This window comes from Canis lupus, chromosome 10, assembly GCF_048164855.1.
Source record: "Canis lupus baileyi chromosome 10, mCanLup2.hap1, whole genome shotgun sequence".
Lineage (NCBI taxonomy): Eukaryota > Metazoa > Chordata > Mammalia > Carnivora > Canidae > Canis > Canis lupus.
In genome coordinates this window covers 41,816,166-41,833,841 of record NC_132847.1, presented here as the reverse complement: position 1 = coordinate 41,833,841, position 17,676 = coordinate 41,816,166, and the positions used below count along the sequence as shown (strand labels likewise).

Below are 17,676 nucleotides of genomic sequence, written 5' to 3'. Positions count from 1 at the left end.
CTAATTGGGGAAACTAGGATGCAAAACTGGCTAATCATAAAGTCTCAAACTACCTCCACCCAGAACATCTACGGGATGATAAATGGAAAAGAGAACTTTATAGTGGAGAGGCCTGGAAGATAACACTTTAGCCAAGAGATCAAAATTAACATCACTGGTGGAGGGAGGGAGACACCACATGCCTGATGGATGCCATGAGACGAGTCTGTGTTATTCCTGCCGAAGATGACTGACTTGCCTCCGACATAAGCAACAGCAGGCAAACTGGCAAGTCCAAATAGAAAACTGTTCTATAAAATAACTGGCTCCTAATTTTCAAACATGTTCACATCTTGGGGTGCCTGATTGGCTCACTTGGTTAACCATCCAACTCTTGATTTTAGCTCAGGCCATGATCTTGGGGTCGTGAAAGTGAGCCCTGCATCAGGCTCTGTGCTGAGCACAAAGTCTGCAAGTCTGCTTAAGATTATCTCTCTTCTTCTCCCTCTGCCCTTCCCCTACTCACACTCTCTAAAAAAAACAAACAAACAAACAAAAAAAAAACAACAACCAAACCTAACAACAACAAAGCAACAAAAAACAAAGAAACATGTTCAAGTCTTGAAAGGCCAAGAATGACTATGGAACTGTTTCAGATTGAAGGAAGCAGATTAAAAGGTATGACAGGTAAGTGCAGTGTGACAGTCTGGATTAAAGTCTTTCTCTGGTAAAGACATTATTCAGACAGGGAAACTTGAATAGGATTCTCTGGCTGTTTTCACTGTTTTATAAGTTTGGAATTATTTTTAAAAAAAAGTAAGGGAAAAAAGGTACAAATTTTGGGGGCACCTGGCTGCTCAGTTGGTAGAGCATGCGACTCTTGATCGCAGGGTTGTGAGTTCAAGCCCCACAGCCCCACTTTGGGTGTAGAGCTTACTTCAAAACAAAAGTAGGGGGAGGATTCAAATTTTTAAAAATAAGTGGTCTAAAATTTAATTTAAAATAAACTTCTCAAGTAGTAAATACATGCAAAAATGTTCATTCCTCTTGGCAATGAAATGAAAATTAAAGTAGTGTTAAGGTATCATTTTATAGTTGACAGATTTTTATTATACTTATCTGTTTATCTATATGTTGGTTTGCTTTGTAACATAATAGCTAGAATGGGTTTCTTCTTTGTTTTCGAAGCACTGTTACATAAAGTGACTCATAAACTCATAATCTTTATAAAAACTCTATAAAGAAGATTCTATTTAAAAAAAAGAGAAGATTCTATTATTTTCTCCACTTTACAGAATCAATTAGGGCTCTGGGACTTAAGCAGCTTGTCTGAAATTACATAGTCTGCCTGTGGTGGGAGTGGGTGTGAACCTTTGCAGCCTGACTCCCAAGCCTTTAACCTCCTTGAGATACCGCTTTGCATCTGCATCCAGGGCTGAGGTACCCAAACCTGGTACAATCTTTTTGAAGAACAATGAGGCCAAGCTATCCTTAGAGTCACCAAATCGTCTTGCTCACTAATAAATTGCTGAGAATGTATCCTAAAGAAACATATATGCAGAAAAGCGAAAGCTACATGCATAAAGATGTTCTCTATAATGGAAATTATTTAAATGACCGAAAGAAAAATGGCTAAATAAATTATGATCCATCAACTTGATGGAATATTCTACAGTCATTTAAAAATGATAACTATGGAAATATATGAAAGATAAGGAAATGTTAATAAAAGATTCAAAGTGTATGTGTACTTGGAAATACATAAAAACTACATGTACATAAAAGCAACAAATGAAAAAGAAAAATTCAAAAATGATGATAGCAGTTAGAAAGTCATGGCATAATTGGGGCTTTTTTTCCTTTCAAATATTTTTCATGGTGCTTACAACCAAAAACAACAATCAAATATTCCCAAAACATATCCCATTAACATATCTAGAAACTGACACAAGGATTCTTTTTAAAAATTTATTTATTTATTTTTAAAGATTTTATTTATGTATTTGACAGAGAGAAAGAAAGTGAACACAAGCAGGGGGAGGGGCAGGCAGAGGGAGAGGGAGAAGCAGGCTCCCCACTGAGCAGAGAGCCCACTATGGGGCTTGATCCCAGGACCCTGAAATCATGATCTGAACCAGAGGCAGACACTTAATCAGCCTCCCAGGAGCCTCTATTATTTATTTTTAGAGAGAGAGTTAGCAGGATGGGGATACGGCAGAGAAGAAGCAGATACTCCCGTGAGCACAGAGCCTGACATTGGCTCGATCCCAGAATACCAAGATCATGACTTGAGCCCATGACTTGAGCCAAAACCAAGAGTCCACGCTTAATTGACTGAGCCACCCAGGTACCCCAGTGACATAAGAATTCTTTTCGTACTTTTCTCCAAGCCTCCTTTTGGAAGGACTGGTGGTGATTATGTCCACTTACATGAAAGTTAAATTTTTAAAAATCAGGCAATAAAATAAATTTTATAATTCAATATCATATAACACACACATTTAGAAGGACCGATGCTGGAATATCTATTGTGGCTATCTCTAGGTGGTGAAATTATAGGATAGATTCTTTTCTTCTTCTTTATTCCATTTCTCAACTTCATGTTATATACAAGTATTCATTTCTAATAATAACTGTTAAAAGCTTTGTACGGGTAAACTATTACTAAATTAAAATACTTTAACACAGTCTTGGCAACTGATTCCATAATTTCATCAGAAAAATAGGATAGCTTTCTCATATCATTTATTCTACACTCAGAGTTCACTTATTCTGCTCCTTTGACTAGACTCATCAATAATTATATCATATCCTAACAGTCCAAAATGACCAACTGAGAATATACCTATCTACAGTTTATGCACAAATCCAGCACTTGTGCAGATAGATCACTCACCAATGAATTCTTATCAAGAAGGAAATGCTATTCATAAAGATTTTATTAGAAGGATTTAAATATATTTTCCTCAAATAATACTTCTTACTGAACTTTAAAGCTTAATAGAAAACACAAGCTTAGAAAGCTACTTACATCCCCCAGCAACAAAACGATAAGAAAAATAATCCTAAATTATTAAGTAGAAATACCTGATGCTAGCACCAAAAATGAACCATTATTTTTCTGAAGTACTTTTAATATACTTTAAATGTTTTATAAAAGAAATAGATATGATCTTGATGAAATTTAAATATGGCTATGAGGCTGAGAAAAAACAAAGATCAGAAATCAGAAAAAAGAATAAATGAATAGAAAAGAAGCAAAAATAAGAGTAAAAATTGAGAGTCCCAGGCAGCCCCAGTGGCCCAGTGGTTTGTGCTTCCTTTGGCCCAAGGCATGGTCTTGGAGACCTGAGATTGAGTCCCACGTCAGGCTCCCTGCATGGAGCCTGCTTCTCCCTCTGCCTGTGTCCCTGCCTCTCTCTCTCTGTGTCTCTCATGAATAAATAAACAAAATCTTAAAAAAAAAATTGAGAGTCCCTTAAGGGGAAAAAAAAATCCATGATAGGAGGAAATAGAATATGAGCACATTTTAAACCTAGGATTGTGAAGAAATGTCCACAGGAATAAATAATGATGATGATGATCATTTGCCAGAAGAGGCCAAAGTTACCAGGGAAGAAAGGAGAATGTTACAGGGCAGAGCAAAAGAACCCAGTTCTACTGAAAACTATGAACAGAAGTCTTTAAAAACTAGAAGTAATTTCATCCGTTTGGTTTCCAAATGGAAGCCTGTGTGCAGGAATGGATGTTATGAACATCTTGTATGTTCTATCATTAGAATATTAAAATGAGGATTCAAGGGGAGAAAAGCCCTAAACATTAGAAACTAGATGCATATATTTGCTATCTCAAATCTGATTGGCTAAAATTGATGATGCCCAATCTCGTCCTGGCATAAGTGTGGATCTGGGATAACTCATCACAGTTTTCTTCCTCTCATGAGTTATGAAATAACACACAGGGGCAATGAAGCCACGCCATCCCTAAAAGTCTCCTCTCTCCTGCCTATGCCATGGATGATTTTTATTCTCTAAAGCCATTTCTTCCTCAAAAGAGCTCACTAAAGTCGTCATCCTTCGTATCAGCAGCCCCACTGGGCTCTCATGAGTGACATCCAGACATTTAAACTCAAAAGCTGCTTCAGAAGGGAGTTATTAAAATTCAAATGAGCTGGGCATATTGAAGAAGAAAACACTCGTTTGCATGCACACCTCCGCATTTGGCCATCCCATTTAGACCCATAGAGCAGGGTCTGGTTTTGTTTTTGTAAATGGGCTTGGGAGGCGGAGGTCAGCCTCCCACGGCCCCCACTCCTCTGGGGTCATCATTAGTAATGTGTAAGGCTGAATAGATTTTACTCTGAATCTAGTCAGCAAACCTGACAAGAAGGAAGCCCTCTCCCACAACCTGAAAATGCCAAAAATCTGATTGGTAATATGGCATTTTTAATACTTCATTTATCTGTCTTAAAACAGCTTTCAGTAAGACTGCAAATAACGTCACTGATGCCAGTTCCACCTGATTTTTCAATTTTAGAGCAGAACATTTCCTGTTGTGCCATGACTGTGTAATCATAAAAATGTTATGTCTAACCAGGAATTTCCCACAGGATTCAGAGAAAATTCATGCCTGCCAAGAAATATGGATCTGGGGAGTCAACATTACATTTTATTCACTAGAAGAGAAAAAGAATATCTTTCATTTTATCTGAAGAATTTTTATTTTATTTCTCATAGAAATAGCTCACATTATCATCATTTTAAATTTTTGTAAGATATCAGTGAACAAACTAAAAGCAAAAAGATGAGCAAAAAAATCCTACATTTTTCCTGGCTATGGAAATTTTAGTTGCTCCTTTAGTAAGAATTCCATTTCTTACTAATGAAGCCATCTCTATAATGATACTATTATAAATGGACTTAATTTATGACAATATAAGCAACTCTATGTTACATATCTTATGCGTATATATATATTATGTACAACAGTGATATAACTATATATCAAATTTTACTGAGAGTATATAAAAACAGTCACACTAGCTCATGACCCTAAAATAATAACTATGATTTCCAGAATTCTAGAAACTAAAAAGAATTCATCTCCAAACTCTGAAACTAGTTTATAATCTAGAAGCTGCAGGGATTACTGTATCCAGTGGGAAATCAGAGGACATGACCTTTAGCATCCCTTCCAAGAGTAAGATTTTACTCTTCTATGACCTTCATTAATCAAACATGCTTCCTCCAGATTTCTTCACTTTATTTAAAAACTTTCCCCCATCCCTACAATTGGGATGATCTTATAATACAGGCATTGGCTTTGCCCAGATTGACCTAACCAGCCCAGGCAAGAGAGAAACTAGCAAATGTCAATGAAAGAATATTATATGAATGAAACTATTTCCTGAGCTACAAAATTCTCATGTAGGATACATTTTTCCCTCACAGTGCTGAAAAGTAGATGTGTACCAGTACAGAGCATTTATTTAAAGACTTATATGACATTATTCTGACCCCAGTCAAAAATAAAAGGCATTCAATCTCGGTCTTCAGGTTGCTTGTGCTCTACTGTGGGTGGCAGCAACAAAGAATCCCAAAGGGACACATACTTGTGTTCTTTTTGCGGAGGAAAAGAACACAAGCTAAAATTAAGAACTAGAGCCAGTGATTTCAACAACACAGACAGATCATTCAAGGTTCAGGGAGAAGTCCTACTTCCAAGTCAGGTCCCAGCTGCATTTTCTCTTTTACGATCACACTCGTTCAAAATTGACAAGAAATGTGCACTCATGCTTTTTGAAAAAGCCAATAAAAGATTAAGGTCTTCACAGATCTCCTGCAAGCCCCCCAACCCCCTCCAGACCCACCCCCACCCCTGCAACCCCCAAGGTCAGTTACAATGATTCAAAAGACTACACAGTGTGTATGTTTATGTACCACTCATGGTATTTGGCCTTCTCATCATTCTTATTGCAAAGATGGTCTAGCAGACAGGGCACCTGGGAAGCTCAGTCGGTAAAGCATCTGCCTTTGGTTCAGGTCATGATCTCCAGGTCCTGGGATCGAGCCCCACGTAGAGCTCCCTGCTCAGCCTGCTTCTCTCTCTGTTTCCCTCTCCCCTTCCCACTGCTCATTCTCTCTCTCTTTGTCAAATAAATAAATAAAAGCTATATTAAAAAAAAAAAAAAGATGGGGTAGCAGAAGAAAATATTCACTCCTTCAAACATAGGGCACAGAAACTTAATGCATAGGAAGTGAATAATACAATTCAAGAAATGTGCTCACTTGCCTTTTTTTCCTCCTGTAACGAAGAAGCCAATGGCCGCTCTAATAAAACTGCTCTCAGGCAAATAGCTATAGTCAGTAGGAACTGTGGAGACAGAAAATGATCAAATTAACCAGTGAACTTGGCGGGACTAATGAAGGAAAGATAATGATCTCATGCTGCCGTATCAACCTAGAGACAAAGCGGAGATGTTTACACCATTAATCTCAGCACAATACTGTGGTTGCAACTAATTCTATTAGATTAAGTGACTGCCCTTGAAGTAATCACTTAGGCTATGCAAGCTAAGCTAAAATGGTGGTAAACCTAGGAGAGACTGAAAAATCACAGGGGATGGAAATGCTACTGAAGTGGCTAAAAAAAGTCCTTTCCATGCTATCACATCAATGAGCCCCAGTCTAGTGACTCTCGGTGTCTGCAAGGAGATCACCATTCTAGGGGCTACTTCAGGACATCCTGAGTCAGATAGATGAACCATGGAAATGCATCAATCAATAATAAGAGCAGCCAGTCTGTTGCTTCATAAGGCAGGGACCTCTAAGTGACCAGCACGTACACATAACCAGATGTGGCTGCTGACCTGGAACACTGAGGCAGTGACATTTAGGAGAGTTGAGTCTGGGGAGTTTCCTACATTCTTTTCCTCCCAGTCCCCCAGAACTGCTTCATGAGATGGTTTTTACTGCAACAAAATGCCTCAACTGGAAAATTTCAACAGAAACAAGTAGCTGTACTTTTCCAGACACACTATCATTTTGTTCCAACAAATCTGGGTGTGAGATGGTTAGCTACCACCTGACTTGAGTGTATGTGGGCCAGACCACGTAACCCATAACATAACAGTTAAAAGTCTATGTGAAAAAGGAAAAGCCTGACATCCGCTTGCTATTTTACCAGGACATTATGAGTATAATGCCCTTCAAAACTAGTATTACTTAAGGTTTCCACTATGACTAAGTTTGGTTTGGGTTTTTCCCCCCTTTCTCCCATTTTAATATGACAGCTTCCAGCTGTCTCAAGTTCATTATGTTGGGAATGCTGTAGAACAATGTCCTATTTCTATAGCTGGGGAGTGATTGAAAGTGAGGGGAACAGTAATTACAGAGCTACATGTTCATGGTGATGCTGTCCGTAGACTACCTGTCAGGGGATATGTGAAACTAGGTTTTAATGAGAAGTCTTTGGTACCTAAACTCTCTGGCCCAGGTCCAAGGGAGCCAGTGGGTCAAAATTCTATAAAGAGCAAGGAACAGATTCAGGTCCCCAGTGTATGACAGTGATGCCTTTTACAGAAAATCTCCAGGTATGAACTTAAATTAAGCATGTGGGAATTGCAAATATTTTTTATTGCCTTTATCAAAAATAAGGAAATAGAAAAGGCCTTGTTATGTCAAGACCTAGGATTTTAATTTCAATGCCAAGTATATGCATATCTTTAAATGTACTTACCCCATTATTTTCTTAAAAGCAGGGGCCAGAAGAAATCCAGTTATGTATGAAGAGACTTTCAATGAAATATGAGTATTCTACAAACTAAAATTACATCTAAGAAGATAAAAAGAACTCTCTTCTGGGCTTCAAGGATCTGTTCTTACTTTCTGGATTTGTCACTAAACAAACTCCACATGTAAGCCATGTAATCTCTCTAAGCCTCAATTTCTTCATTTATGAAATATGGGGTTAGGTTGTCTAATCTGTTCTTGAAGGGAGGCAGGGAGGAAGAATGAAAAGAGCATGGGCTTTGGAGGCTGACAGAGGTGAGTTCAACTTCATGCCCACCAACTGCTGCCACATGACCCTGGGCAAATCCAGGCGGCTCTCCACAGCCCCTTTTCTTCTGACATGAAAGAGGGATGATGATACCCACCACTTAAGGTGGTGGCAAAGATTAATGCTTTCACCAAAGTACATGGCCCCCTGTCAGCAATCCCTCCTTCTAATTCCAGTACTCTAAGACTCTAATCTTACCAGAGGTTCTACTCTGACTTGAGGACAGAGTGGATAGATGAAGATGTCCTAGAAGCCAGATAGCGTTTGATTGGAGACCAATCACTCCAGACACACTGATGACCTGTAGATGAAAACATAACAGTTCAATGATCGAGTAAGATCCAAACTCCATTGAATAAAAGGTCACTCATAGAAAGTAATTTATCTTTTATGAGGTGGTGGCTTGTCTGGTAATGACATTCTAGGACAAGACGTGATACCACGTGTCTGGTGTACCGAGACGCACAGGTGATCAACAACTGTTGCGGAATAAATGAATCAATCAATCAATCATGACAGAAGGTAGTACTGGTTGTCTCAGGTTGCACGGAGTCTGACTGGTCTCAAAGGAATTGTTTTTAAAAAGGGGGGAAAAATCCAAAAAGCAAAAAAAGTATTAGTTATTTAAGAATAAAATATCTCGGGATCCCTGGGTGGCGCAGCGGTTTGGCGCCTGCCTTTGGCCCAGGGCGCGATCCTGGAGACCCGGGATCGAATCCCACATCGGGCTCCTGGTGCGTGGAGCCTGCTTCTCCCTCTGCCTGTGTCTCTGCCTCTCTCTCTTTCTCTCTGTGTGACTATCATAAATAAATAAAAATTTAAAAAAAAAAATTAAAAAAAAAAAAAAAGAATAAAATATCTCTAAAAATGGAAGGAGGTATTATTTTGTTCTCTTCTGTAAGTAATGTTCTATTACTGCTTTATCACTTATAACAAGGATTTTCTTAAATGAGTTTTCCTTTATAGATTTTTCTCCCAAGTTATAGCAACTTAAGTTTTGGTAGAATTCTTTTTTTGAGAATCATATTCATATATGCAAAAGAGAGTTTCTTCTGTTCAGAGATTTATGTTTGCCTTTAAGAGCGTGAATTACTAAAACTTGTTTATGGGGTAGGTGTAATAATAAGCTGTATTTTACAGGAAAAAAGTATGCTAAATGAAAAGACTATTGACAAAATTCTATATATAGTAAGAACAGCAATTATACAAGGAAAATAAGAATGCTTGAAAAGAGTGACCAATTATTACTAACACTTGCTTCAAGTTGTGATGACCATCAGTGACATTTTTGAAACTCCTTCATTCTGTACTTTCACATCTGATGCAATGAAACTAATAAATTTTTAAAAATAAAAACCTTAAAATACAAAATCATTTCTCAGCACATGAACATACTCACTCTTTAGCTAAGAATGCTAACAATGATTTGCCCAAATACTTTTATCAGTGACATCTGAACTAGCACCTCTCAACTGATCTGTCCTGCCCTTTGATGACCTTCCATTTTACTTTTTCCTGAGAGTCTAACATTCCTTGAAGGGTCAGATTTTCATTTTTAAAGGAAATCAATGCCAACTTAAGTTAGCTCAAAAATGTCAACTGTTTTATCCAGGGGCAGTGCATGTTTGTTAGCAAATGCTGGGGAATAGGCCACTAAGTGCTGCTTGGATCCAATATAAATAACCAGAGATCCCCATTTTTCAAGTACAGCAATTTGTATTATGAAAGAGAAAGTCAATAAAAGGAAGTATCTAAGGTGCACCTGCGTGGCTCAGACAGTTGAGTGTCCAACTCTTTATTTCGGCTCAGGTCATGATCCCAGGATCACAAGATCGAGCCCTGCATCAGGCTCCACACTGGGCATAGAGCCTGCTTGAGATTCTCTCCCTCTATCCCTCTTTCTACTTGCACACACAAGTGTTCTCTCTCTCTCAAAGAAAGAAAGAAAGAAAGAAAGAAAGAAAGAAAGAAAGAAAATAAATCTGTTTTCCCATCCAAAGATTTTAAATTCCTCTTCTTACCTGAGTTACAGTTTTAATGACTTCATTAAGTCTGGCTTGAAACTGAGAGGATTGGATGGCTTCTGACTTCAGCTGAAAGAAAAAGAAGAAATATCCACCCCAACATCCCCCAGAAAGTAAAAAATGATATTCCCACTGTATGAACTATCATCTTCTACACTACAGTATAATTTACCATTATCCTTACATTTCAGAAACAAAAGCTGTGGGCTCCTTGAGGGCAGGGCCCATGCCCTATTTATCACTGATTTCCTAGGGCGTTCAGTGGAGCAAATAGCACTCATTTAATAGACCTATGATCCAGGCACTCCTTAGAATTACTTGTAAAATGAAACACACATATGACTTTTAAAAGTGAAAGAATATTTAGATAGAGATGTAAATGTGACAGATACAAAACAGAGTTTCTTAAGGAGAACTTTTGAAATTTCTTATGATTCAGCACCTTTCCTTAGGCAGGGAACATTGTGGAAAGTACATAAGCTGACTAAGTTTAATTCTTCCAAACCAAATAAAAGAAGGAACAAATCTCTAAAAATGAATTCTGTACCAAAAGCAACTTTCTATATACTGAGGCATGGAAAAGCCCAGTGTAACCATTACTATGAGCATGTGTTCTATCCTTAGGGTACTGAGATACTAGGTATTCTCTTGCTGTGGCTATGTACACATTTAGATTTCTTCCCTTCATCTTCTGTCTGTTTTTGTTTTATTTTTTACCTGGATTACATCCCCTTCAGAGCCTACCAAGGCCACCATGCCATGAAGCGCTGCCAAACAAAGCATTGTAGGAGTGCCCTGAAAACAAAGCATCAGATATGTCAAGAGGCAGACAATCCTTGGGTTTGAATTCTATAAAACTTTTCATATCATAGAGAAACACTGGTCAAAATGGTACTAAATTTGTAGGGCCAACATAACCTGCATCACTGAGCCACAAATGGCAGCAGGCTCGAATACAGTAATGGGTTCAAATTATTAGATAATAGGTAGTTTCTTGTTGTTTCTCATTTTTCAAAACCACAATGCTGTTCTAAAATGAAAACACTGAAGAAGTAGCCTGTTTTGTTTTTCTTGTTTTTTTGTTTTTTAAGAGGTATAATGGTTGACAGGATGTATCATTTATAAGGGATTAAAAGTTCCTGGGTCTCTTTCGCTTGAAATTGCCTATTCTTTTATTGTTAGGCTGTATGTTTTAGCAGCATCTATAAATGGTCCGATAAAGTAGCTCTTTTTTCCTTTATAAAAATATAAAATAACAAGCTAGAATGTGACCTCCTACCTGTGCTAGAACAATTCTTATCCAGGAGGGGAGCAGTCTGTGGCCCAAGTCCTCAGCTTTCCCATGTCCACACACAGACAAGCCATGAACTAGGTTTCCCAATGCCAGGGCAAAACCAGAAGTCTGTTATAAACAAATAAAAACAAAGGGTAAGGAAAAAGAAGAAGAATAGCATAGATTGCACAGAATTTTATACACAGCATCCAACCACTTCTAGGGGCTTGCTGTCCTACTGACAGATTCTTTTGCCATCTGAAAATTGGAGATGTGATTTTTTTAAATCAAGACTTTGGTTTGCAACAGAAACTGGAGTCTAATTATAAGGAATTTAGCTGCAATGAATGAATTTATTTTAGGAAAATAATACTGGACTGTTATGAGACTTGATTCAAATGACCTACATTTTCAGAAGGAATTAGGGTGAAAATGCCAAGGCAGATTACACAAGCCCAGTCAACTCTGAAACAAGAGGTGAAAAAGTCCCATGATGAGCAGAACATATGCAAACTTCCACATTTTGGGGTTGTAAAACCTATTTCAAATTTAAGTGAGTAACAATACAATATTAGCTAATAACCAATGAATCCTGCAATAATCCACCATGGCCAATATTGAGACATTGGATAAATCTAAAAAATCCACACAGGGCAATTTTATAACATGTGTAATCTGAAGGAACAGATTTTTCAGTTTAATTGTCATAAAATACACAAAACATAAACCTTACCCTCTTAATCACCTTCCAGTGTACAGCTCAGTGGCATTAAGTACATTCACACTACTGTGCAACCATCACCACCATCCATCTCCAGAACTCTTTCCTCTTGCAAACTCAAACCTTCTACTCCTTAAACAATAATTCCCTATTCCCATTCCCCAAGTCCCTGGTGACAGCCTTTCTACTTTCTGTCTCTCTATGCTTTTGATTTCTGTCTCAAAGCTCTGGACTACTCTGTATCTCATCTAAGTAGAATCATACAGTATTTGTCTTTCTGTGATTGGTCTGTGTCATAGTGTCCTCAAGATTCATCCATGTTGTCCCATGAGTCCCAATTTCCTTCCTCTTTAAGGCTGAATAATATGTCAGAGGGGACATTTTACAGGCACTTAATTTATGGGTATTTAGATTGTCCCATGTATATTCGGTCATGAGAAGAAATTCTCTGCTTTGAATTTGCTGAGCTTTGACCTTATCAGAGTTCTCTATGTATCCCTATCTCTACAAATTATTATTGCTGGCCTTACAGTCCCTAGCCACACATTTTAAGATTTTTATAAATACACATGGAGATACAGAAAAGCCTTTCACACTCTGACAAAGAAAAAGAAGTACCTACAACAGATAGAGTACCTATTTTGTACCTGCAAAGACACATCTGTGACCACAGGCTGTATGTAGCAATGAGAATAATTAGAAATTCCTCAGTTCTGGGCCCAAAAATATACCCCCACCCTAGTCTAACTCAGAGTCGGTGAAGATTAGGACTCAGCAGCAACAGGGGACCCAAAGAGAGGAGTACTCAGGGCCTGCAGTCCAACCTGCTGATTGTTTTCTACCAATATCCGAAGCTTGTTCATAATTTCTTCAGCCTCCACAGCCTCAATGATCCCAGCACTGAATGCCGATGTACATACGCAGCTGAGGGTATAGGCCAGGATCTAGAAGAAGAGACGGCAGGAAATGTTTCTTCATGAGGGACAACAAAAGAACATGATTTAATTGACACCAATGTTCAAACTTCTCCCCAGGAGACGGACTGGATTCAAGTATTCCTACCACAGGCTGGGCACTATTTTGCTGCTTCACATGTCTAACAATGTTGTGAGATGGGTGGCATAATTCCCATTTTACAGGTCAGGATGTTGAGGTCCAATACATATAGCTCACCAGTGACAGAGGCGAGATCCAAACCCAGGTCTTAGACTCAAAATCATAAAGTTCCTTCACCACCCCCTGTCAGAACACTTGATCTATTGACAACAGAGGCAGATTTTGATCACCAGTGAATTCTACTAATAGCCATGGGCTCTGATCCAAGGCCCAGCCCAAGAGGAAATTCAAAGATGTGAAACACAGCTGTACTAAGATTCCCTCATAGAAGGAGTGGGGCATAGCAGACTAGGCATATGGGTTTGAGAGTCCCATAAATTGTGTAAAATAGAAGTAATGCTCCTTAAATCAGAGCACTGGTGTGCTATTTAATAAATAAATGAATAAAGAAAGAAATGAATGAATTATAAATAAAAAAGAATGCTGGGAGTCGAGATGGCACATGCAGGTGTATGTCCCAAATTAACCACTGACTAAGAAACTTTGGGCAAGTCAATCTATTTGTGCCTCAATTTTTGCAAATCCTGGTTAGGCATCCCCTCCCTGCTACCTCACATTTTCCTCATGAAACCCTCCTTTACAAAGATGCTGTTAAGGCAAAGTGAAAATGTTCAACTGCCAATCCTGGTCGATACAGCATGAAAAAAGGAAGCTGTTCCTAAGGTAGAAATTGGATAATAAAACATCAGAGGGGAGGAAAAAACCAAATGGCCTGCTCCAGGCCCTTATAAATCAAACCATCAAGGCAGACCAATGCATCAGTTATAAAAACCCTGCTTTCATTTATTAATCAAATGGGCCCCTGGTTGCAAAATTTTCTCCCTTTGCTTAAAAAAAAAAGGACATACTTTCACACTGTGCTCTGCACTGCTTTAAAAATGGAAATGTGGTGTACGTATTAGAACAAAACTTCAACCCTCTGTGCCCCAGAGAAATTCACCGATTCAACAAGTCCTATTGCTGAGAGCAGAGGAGCCGAGCAGGGAAACACAGCAGCCATTATGTACTCATCAATAGCTCGTGGGCAGGCCTGGAGAAAATAGAATCTGCTCTAATGAGAGGGAGAATCTGGCCAGGCCAAAAGGTCATCGCTGGGTCCTCCCAAAGAGAACACAGGCAGTTCATCTTCACCTGGGCAGAGATACACACACCTCAGACGTTCACTCTGAACACAAGAACTGTGTTACATGAACTACAATTCTGCATGTTTTTGCACCATAACAAAAATCTTTTCATTAAGTACGGTAAAGGGAATTTCCTCAATGATTTTTCATGCTAACTGACATTTAAAAAATAATAATAATAAAAACATGACTTTTCAGGCCACGGTTTCTTAAGCTTATTCCTGGCCATCTTTTAAAGTGACATTTGGCTTGAGCATAATTCTAAAAATCTCCATTTAACCTTCCCCTGGAAAACGAGGCTTTTCGTGGTGCCTTCTAGCGATGCTGATTGGGCTTTCTGCATTCACTAAAGGCTCTTATCTTGTATGTCACATTTAAGTCTGAGTTGACTTAAACAGCTGCACAATTTGAAAACCTTATGATCTAATACAGGTTGTTTGCCACTCATATTTTTCTCCTTATCCTTGATGAAACCAAGGATAGATTTCATTTCAGGGTTACCAAAATATGAGAAGTAGAAAATAAGTGGCCACAGGACAACAAAAGACAACAAAGAGAAGAAGGCTGTAACCTCCGGCTCCTACCTCCTGAAATGTTCTGCTTTGGCTCCCACTGTCATCTAGATAAGTCGAGAGCTTCCGAAGTGATGCTGCCACGTGAACTCGAGACTCCGTTTGGCTGCTGTGGCTCATAAGGGACAGAACAAGTCCAACTCCCAATATACAGCCCGTGCTTAGATGAAAAAAAAAAGGGGGGGGGGTGTTAAAAATCACCAGACATCCATGTCACTATGCTCACTTATCACGGGAGTTTATACTGTTCTTCAACCTGAGATGAGGTGGCTGGATTCTCAATCTGCTGCCTGGTATATAAATATGCCCCACAAACCACCACAGGTACACCCACTGCCCCCTCCGCCACACCCTAAATGGGAAACTTTATATCAAAACAAGTGTTTATGGTCCATGTTAGTGCTGTGTTCCCACTGGGGAAGAATAAACAAAAATATGAAATTGTTTTGACATAAACTCTACGGTGAAGTCGGAGGATGAATAAAAACTCAAGTCAAACCAGCTCTATCTCTGCACTTAGAGCAATTCTGTGGTCTTCTGCACCATCCCCCCAGGTCCGCAGGTTGAGTGCCCTATGATTAATTGTATGAAAGAAAAGACCACACATTTTAGAATATGAGCAGAGGACATCTGACTAATAACAGGGGGGGATACGTTGTAAGGCATGATGATGAGGTACTGCTAAGTGCTTCATGTTTCCTAGTCAACTTCCACAAGTGGAATTTCTGAAAGAAACTGTGTATTTGTCTGGGCACAATGACATTAATCCTCTTCCCCCCTCTGATCCCTCAGAGTACCACTGGGTCAGAAGAGAAAATGGACAAATGACAGGCTTGTCAAAAGTTACCCCATGTGACAATTCAATTGGAATCTTGGGCTTTGTGCCCGATTCTCATGAAAGAATACATATCCATTTAAAGAAAAAAAAAAACTGTTCTCCCAGAAAACTTCTACTTAGTATGATAAGTTAATGCAGCTGTAGGGTGATTTTCTACTTAAAAAAAAAAAGTTTTTGTCATCATTGTTGTGTTGTGAATTGAGGAAATGCTGAATTTTTCAGAAATCATCCCTGACTCTGGTCTCACTTGCCTCTCATGATATCTGCTGCTTAAGATGATATTCCAGGGCATCTCTCCAATAACATATTTCAAAGCCTGTATGTTATGTCATTTTGTTTTTCTATAGTATCTATTTCCTTGGTTGACATCGAGAATGTTCACATTGTTTCCTGAACATGTTAGTTCCTTCCCTTAAATACCTCTTGCAAACAAGCATTCACAACTGATAAGAGATATCCAAAATGATAGAGAGGCTACAGGATTTGTCCAAGGTCATAAGGAGAGCTTCCAGCAGAGCCTGGCCAGAAGACGGAGGTTTCTGATTCCCGGCCTTCTGCTCCATCTGCCCCTCTCAGCGCCCTGTATGACGCCCTCATGAAATGCCTATGAGAAGGAACCGTACTCAAGCATGTTTTCCTACATTCTGTTGCATAACTATCTGGCATTAGGAAATTCTTTGTAAAGAAGCTACTGCAATAATAATCCATCATTAGCCAGGCAGAATTGATGTTACAGGTTACAGGAACTTAACAACCAGCTCAACCAGCATAATGCATTTCCAACCAGTTAAATCAGCATCTAACATCTGAACACTGCATGCCTTTGAGACAAATCACGTTTCTCAAAGAGGAGAGGCACTCTTCATTAGTATGGATTTAAAGACTTTGTTTCCATTTAGAATCTCCAGGGAAGGTTTTTGAGTTGTTGTTTTGTTTTTTGTTTTTTGTTTTTTTCTTTTTTGGCTCTTTCTAAACCATGTATATTAAAATTTGACAAAATTAGAACCAGAGATATAGTTAGACAAAATGTGATTAATACTTTGAAAAATTTGACTTTGCTCCCTCTTGACTGTTTAACTGCTACTTTCGATTATGGTTTCAAATGTGACTTCCTCAGGGGCACCCTCCCTGGCCCAGCAGGGAACCTCTTCAGGACTCTTTTTCCCCTAACACCCCACACTAATTTATTTCAGACAATTTTAATCATAAATTCTTTTTTTTAAAAGATTTTTTTTTTAATTTATTTATTCATTAGACACAGAGAGAGGGAGAGAGAGAGAGAAGAGGGAGGCAGAGACACAGGCAGAGGGAGAAGCAGGCTTCATGCTGGGAGCCCGACGCGGAACTCAATCCAGGGACTCCAGGATCATGCCTTGGGCCGAAGGCAGGTGCTAAACCATTGAGCCACCCAGGGATCCCTAAATTCTTTTTTTTTTTTAATATTTTTTTAAAAATTTATTTGAGAGAGAGAATATGAACAAGGTAGGGAGGAGCAGAGGAAGAGGGAGAAGCAGGTTCCCCATTGAGCAGGGAGTCCCATGCAGGGCTCAATCCCAGGACTCTGAGATCATGACCTGAGCTGAAGGCAGACACTTAACCCACTGAGCCACCCAGGCACCCCTTAATTATAAATTCTGATAAGGATTATTTAAAGGACTGTTTGATTTCTTCCCATGTCCTTCACTAACCAGCAAGCTCCACAAGGATGGGTACGTTTTTCTGATTTTCCCTCACCACACCATCTGTGGCATGTACTGCACTGCTTTGACAGGGACAAGTTCAATCAATATTTATTGAATGCTGAAGAACTGCCCCAATTGCAAGGTTTCAAGAGAGTCTAGATGGAGAGATCTACAAGAAAAACAGCAACAAAAACAAGACTTCATTCCTTATATTCAGTTGGAGGCAAAATTGAAGAGTGCTAAAATACACCAAATATACCATCCAAGATTCAATCAAGAGAACTCAATT

The 17,676-nt window shown here is 38.9% G+C and overlaps 1 protein-coding gene across 2 annotated transcripts in view; it reads right to left on the bottom strand.

Annotated features, from left to right (window-relative positions):
* Positions 1–17,676, bottom strand: part of FOCAD (focadhesin) — a 312,742-nt gene that overhangs the window by 46,318 nt on the left and 248,748 nt on the right. For both annotated transcript variants that reach the window (XM_072841513.1, XM_072841514.1), the window contains exons 29-35: positions 14,880–15,027; positions 12,880–12,999; positions 11,341–11,463; positions 10,779–10,856; positions 10,059–10,130; positions 8,236–8,338; positions 6,271–6,351 (exon numbers count right to left, since the gene is read on the bottom strand). In XM_072841513.1, coding sequence (XP_072697614.1) covers positions 6,271–6,351; positions 8,236–8,338; positions 10,059–10,130; positions 10,779–10,856; positions 11,341–11,463; positions 12,880–12,999; positions 14,880–15,027 — 725 coding nt within the window. The remainder of the gene's footprint in view (positions 1–6,270; positions 6,352–8,235; positions 8,339–10,058; positions 10,131–10,778; positions 10,857–11,340; positions 11,464–12,879; positions 13,000–14,879; positions 15,028–17,676) is intronic.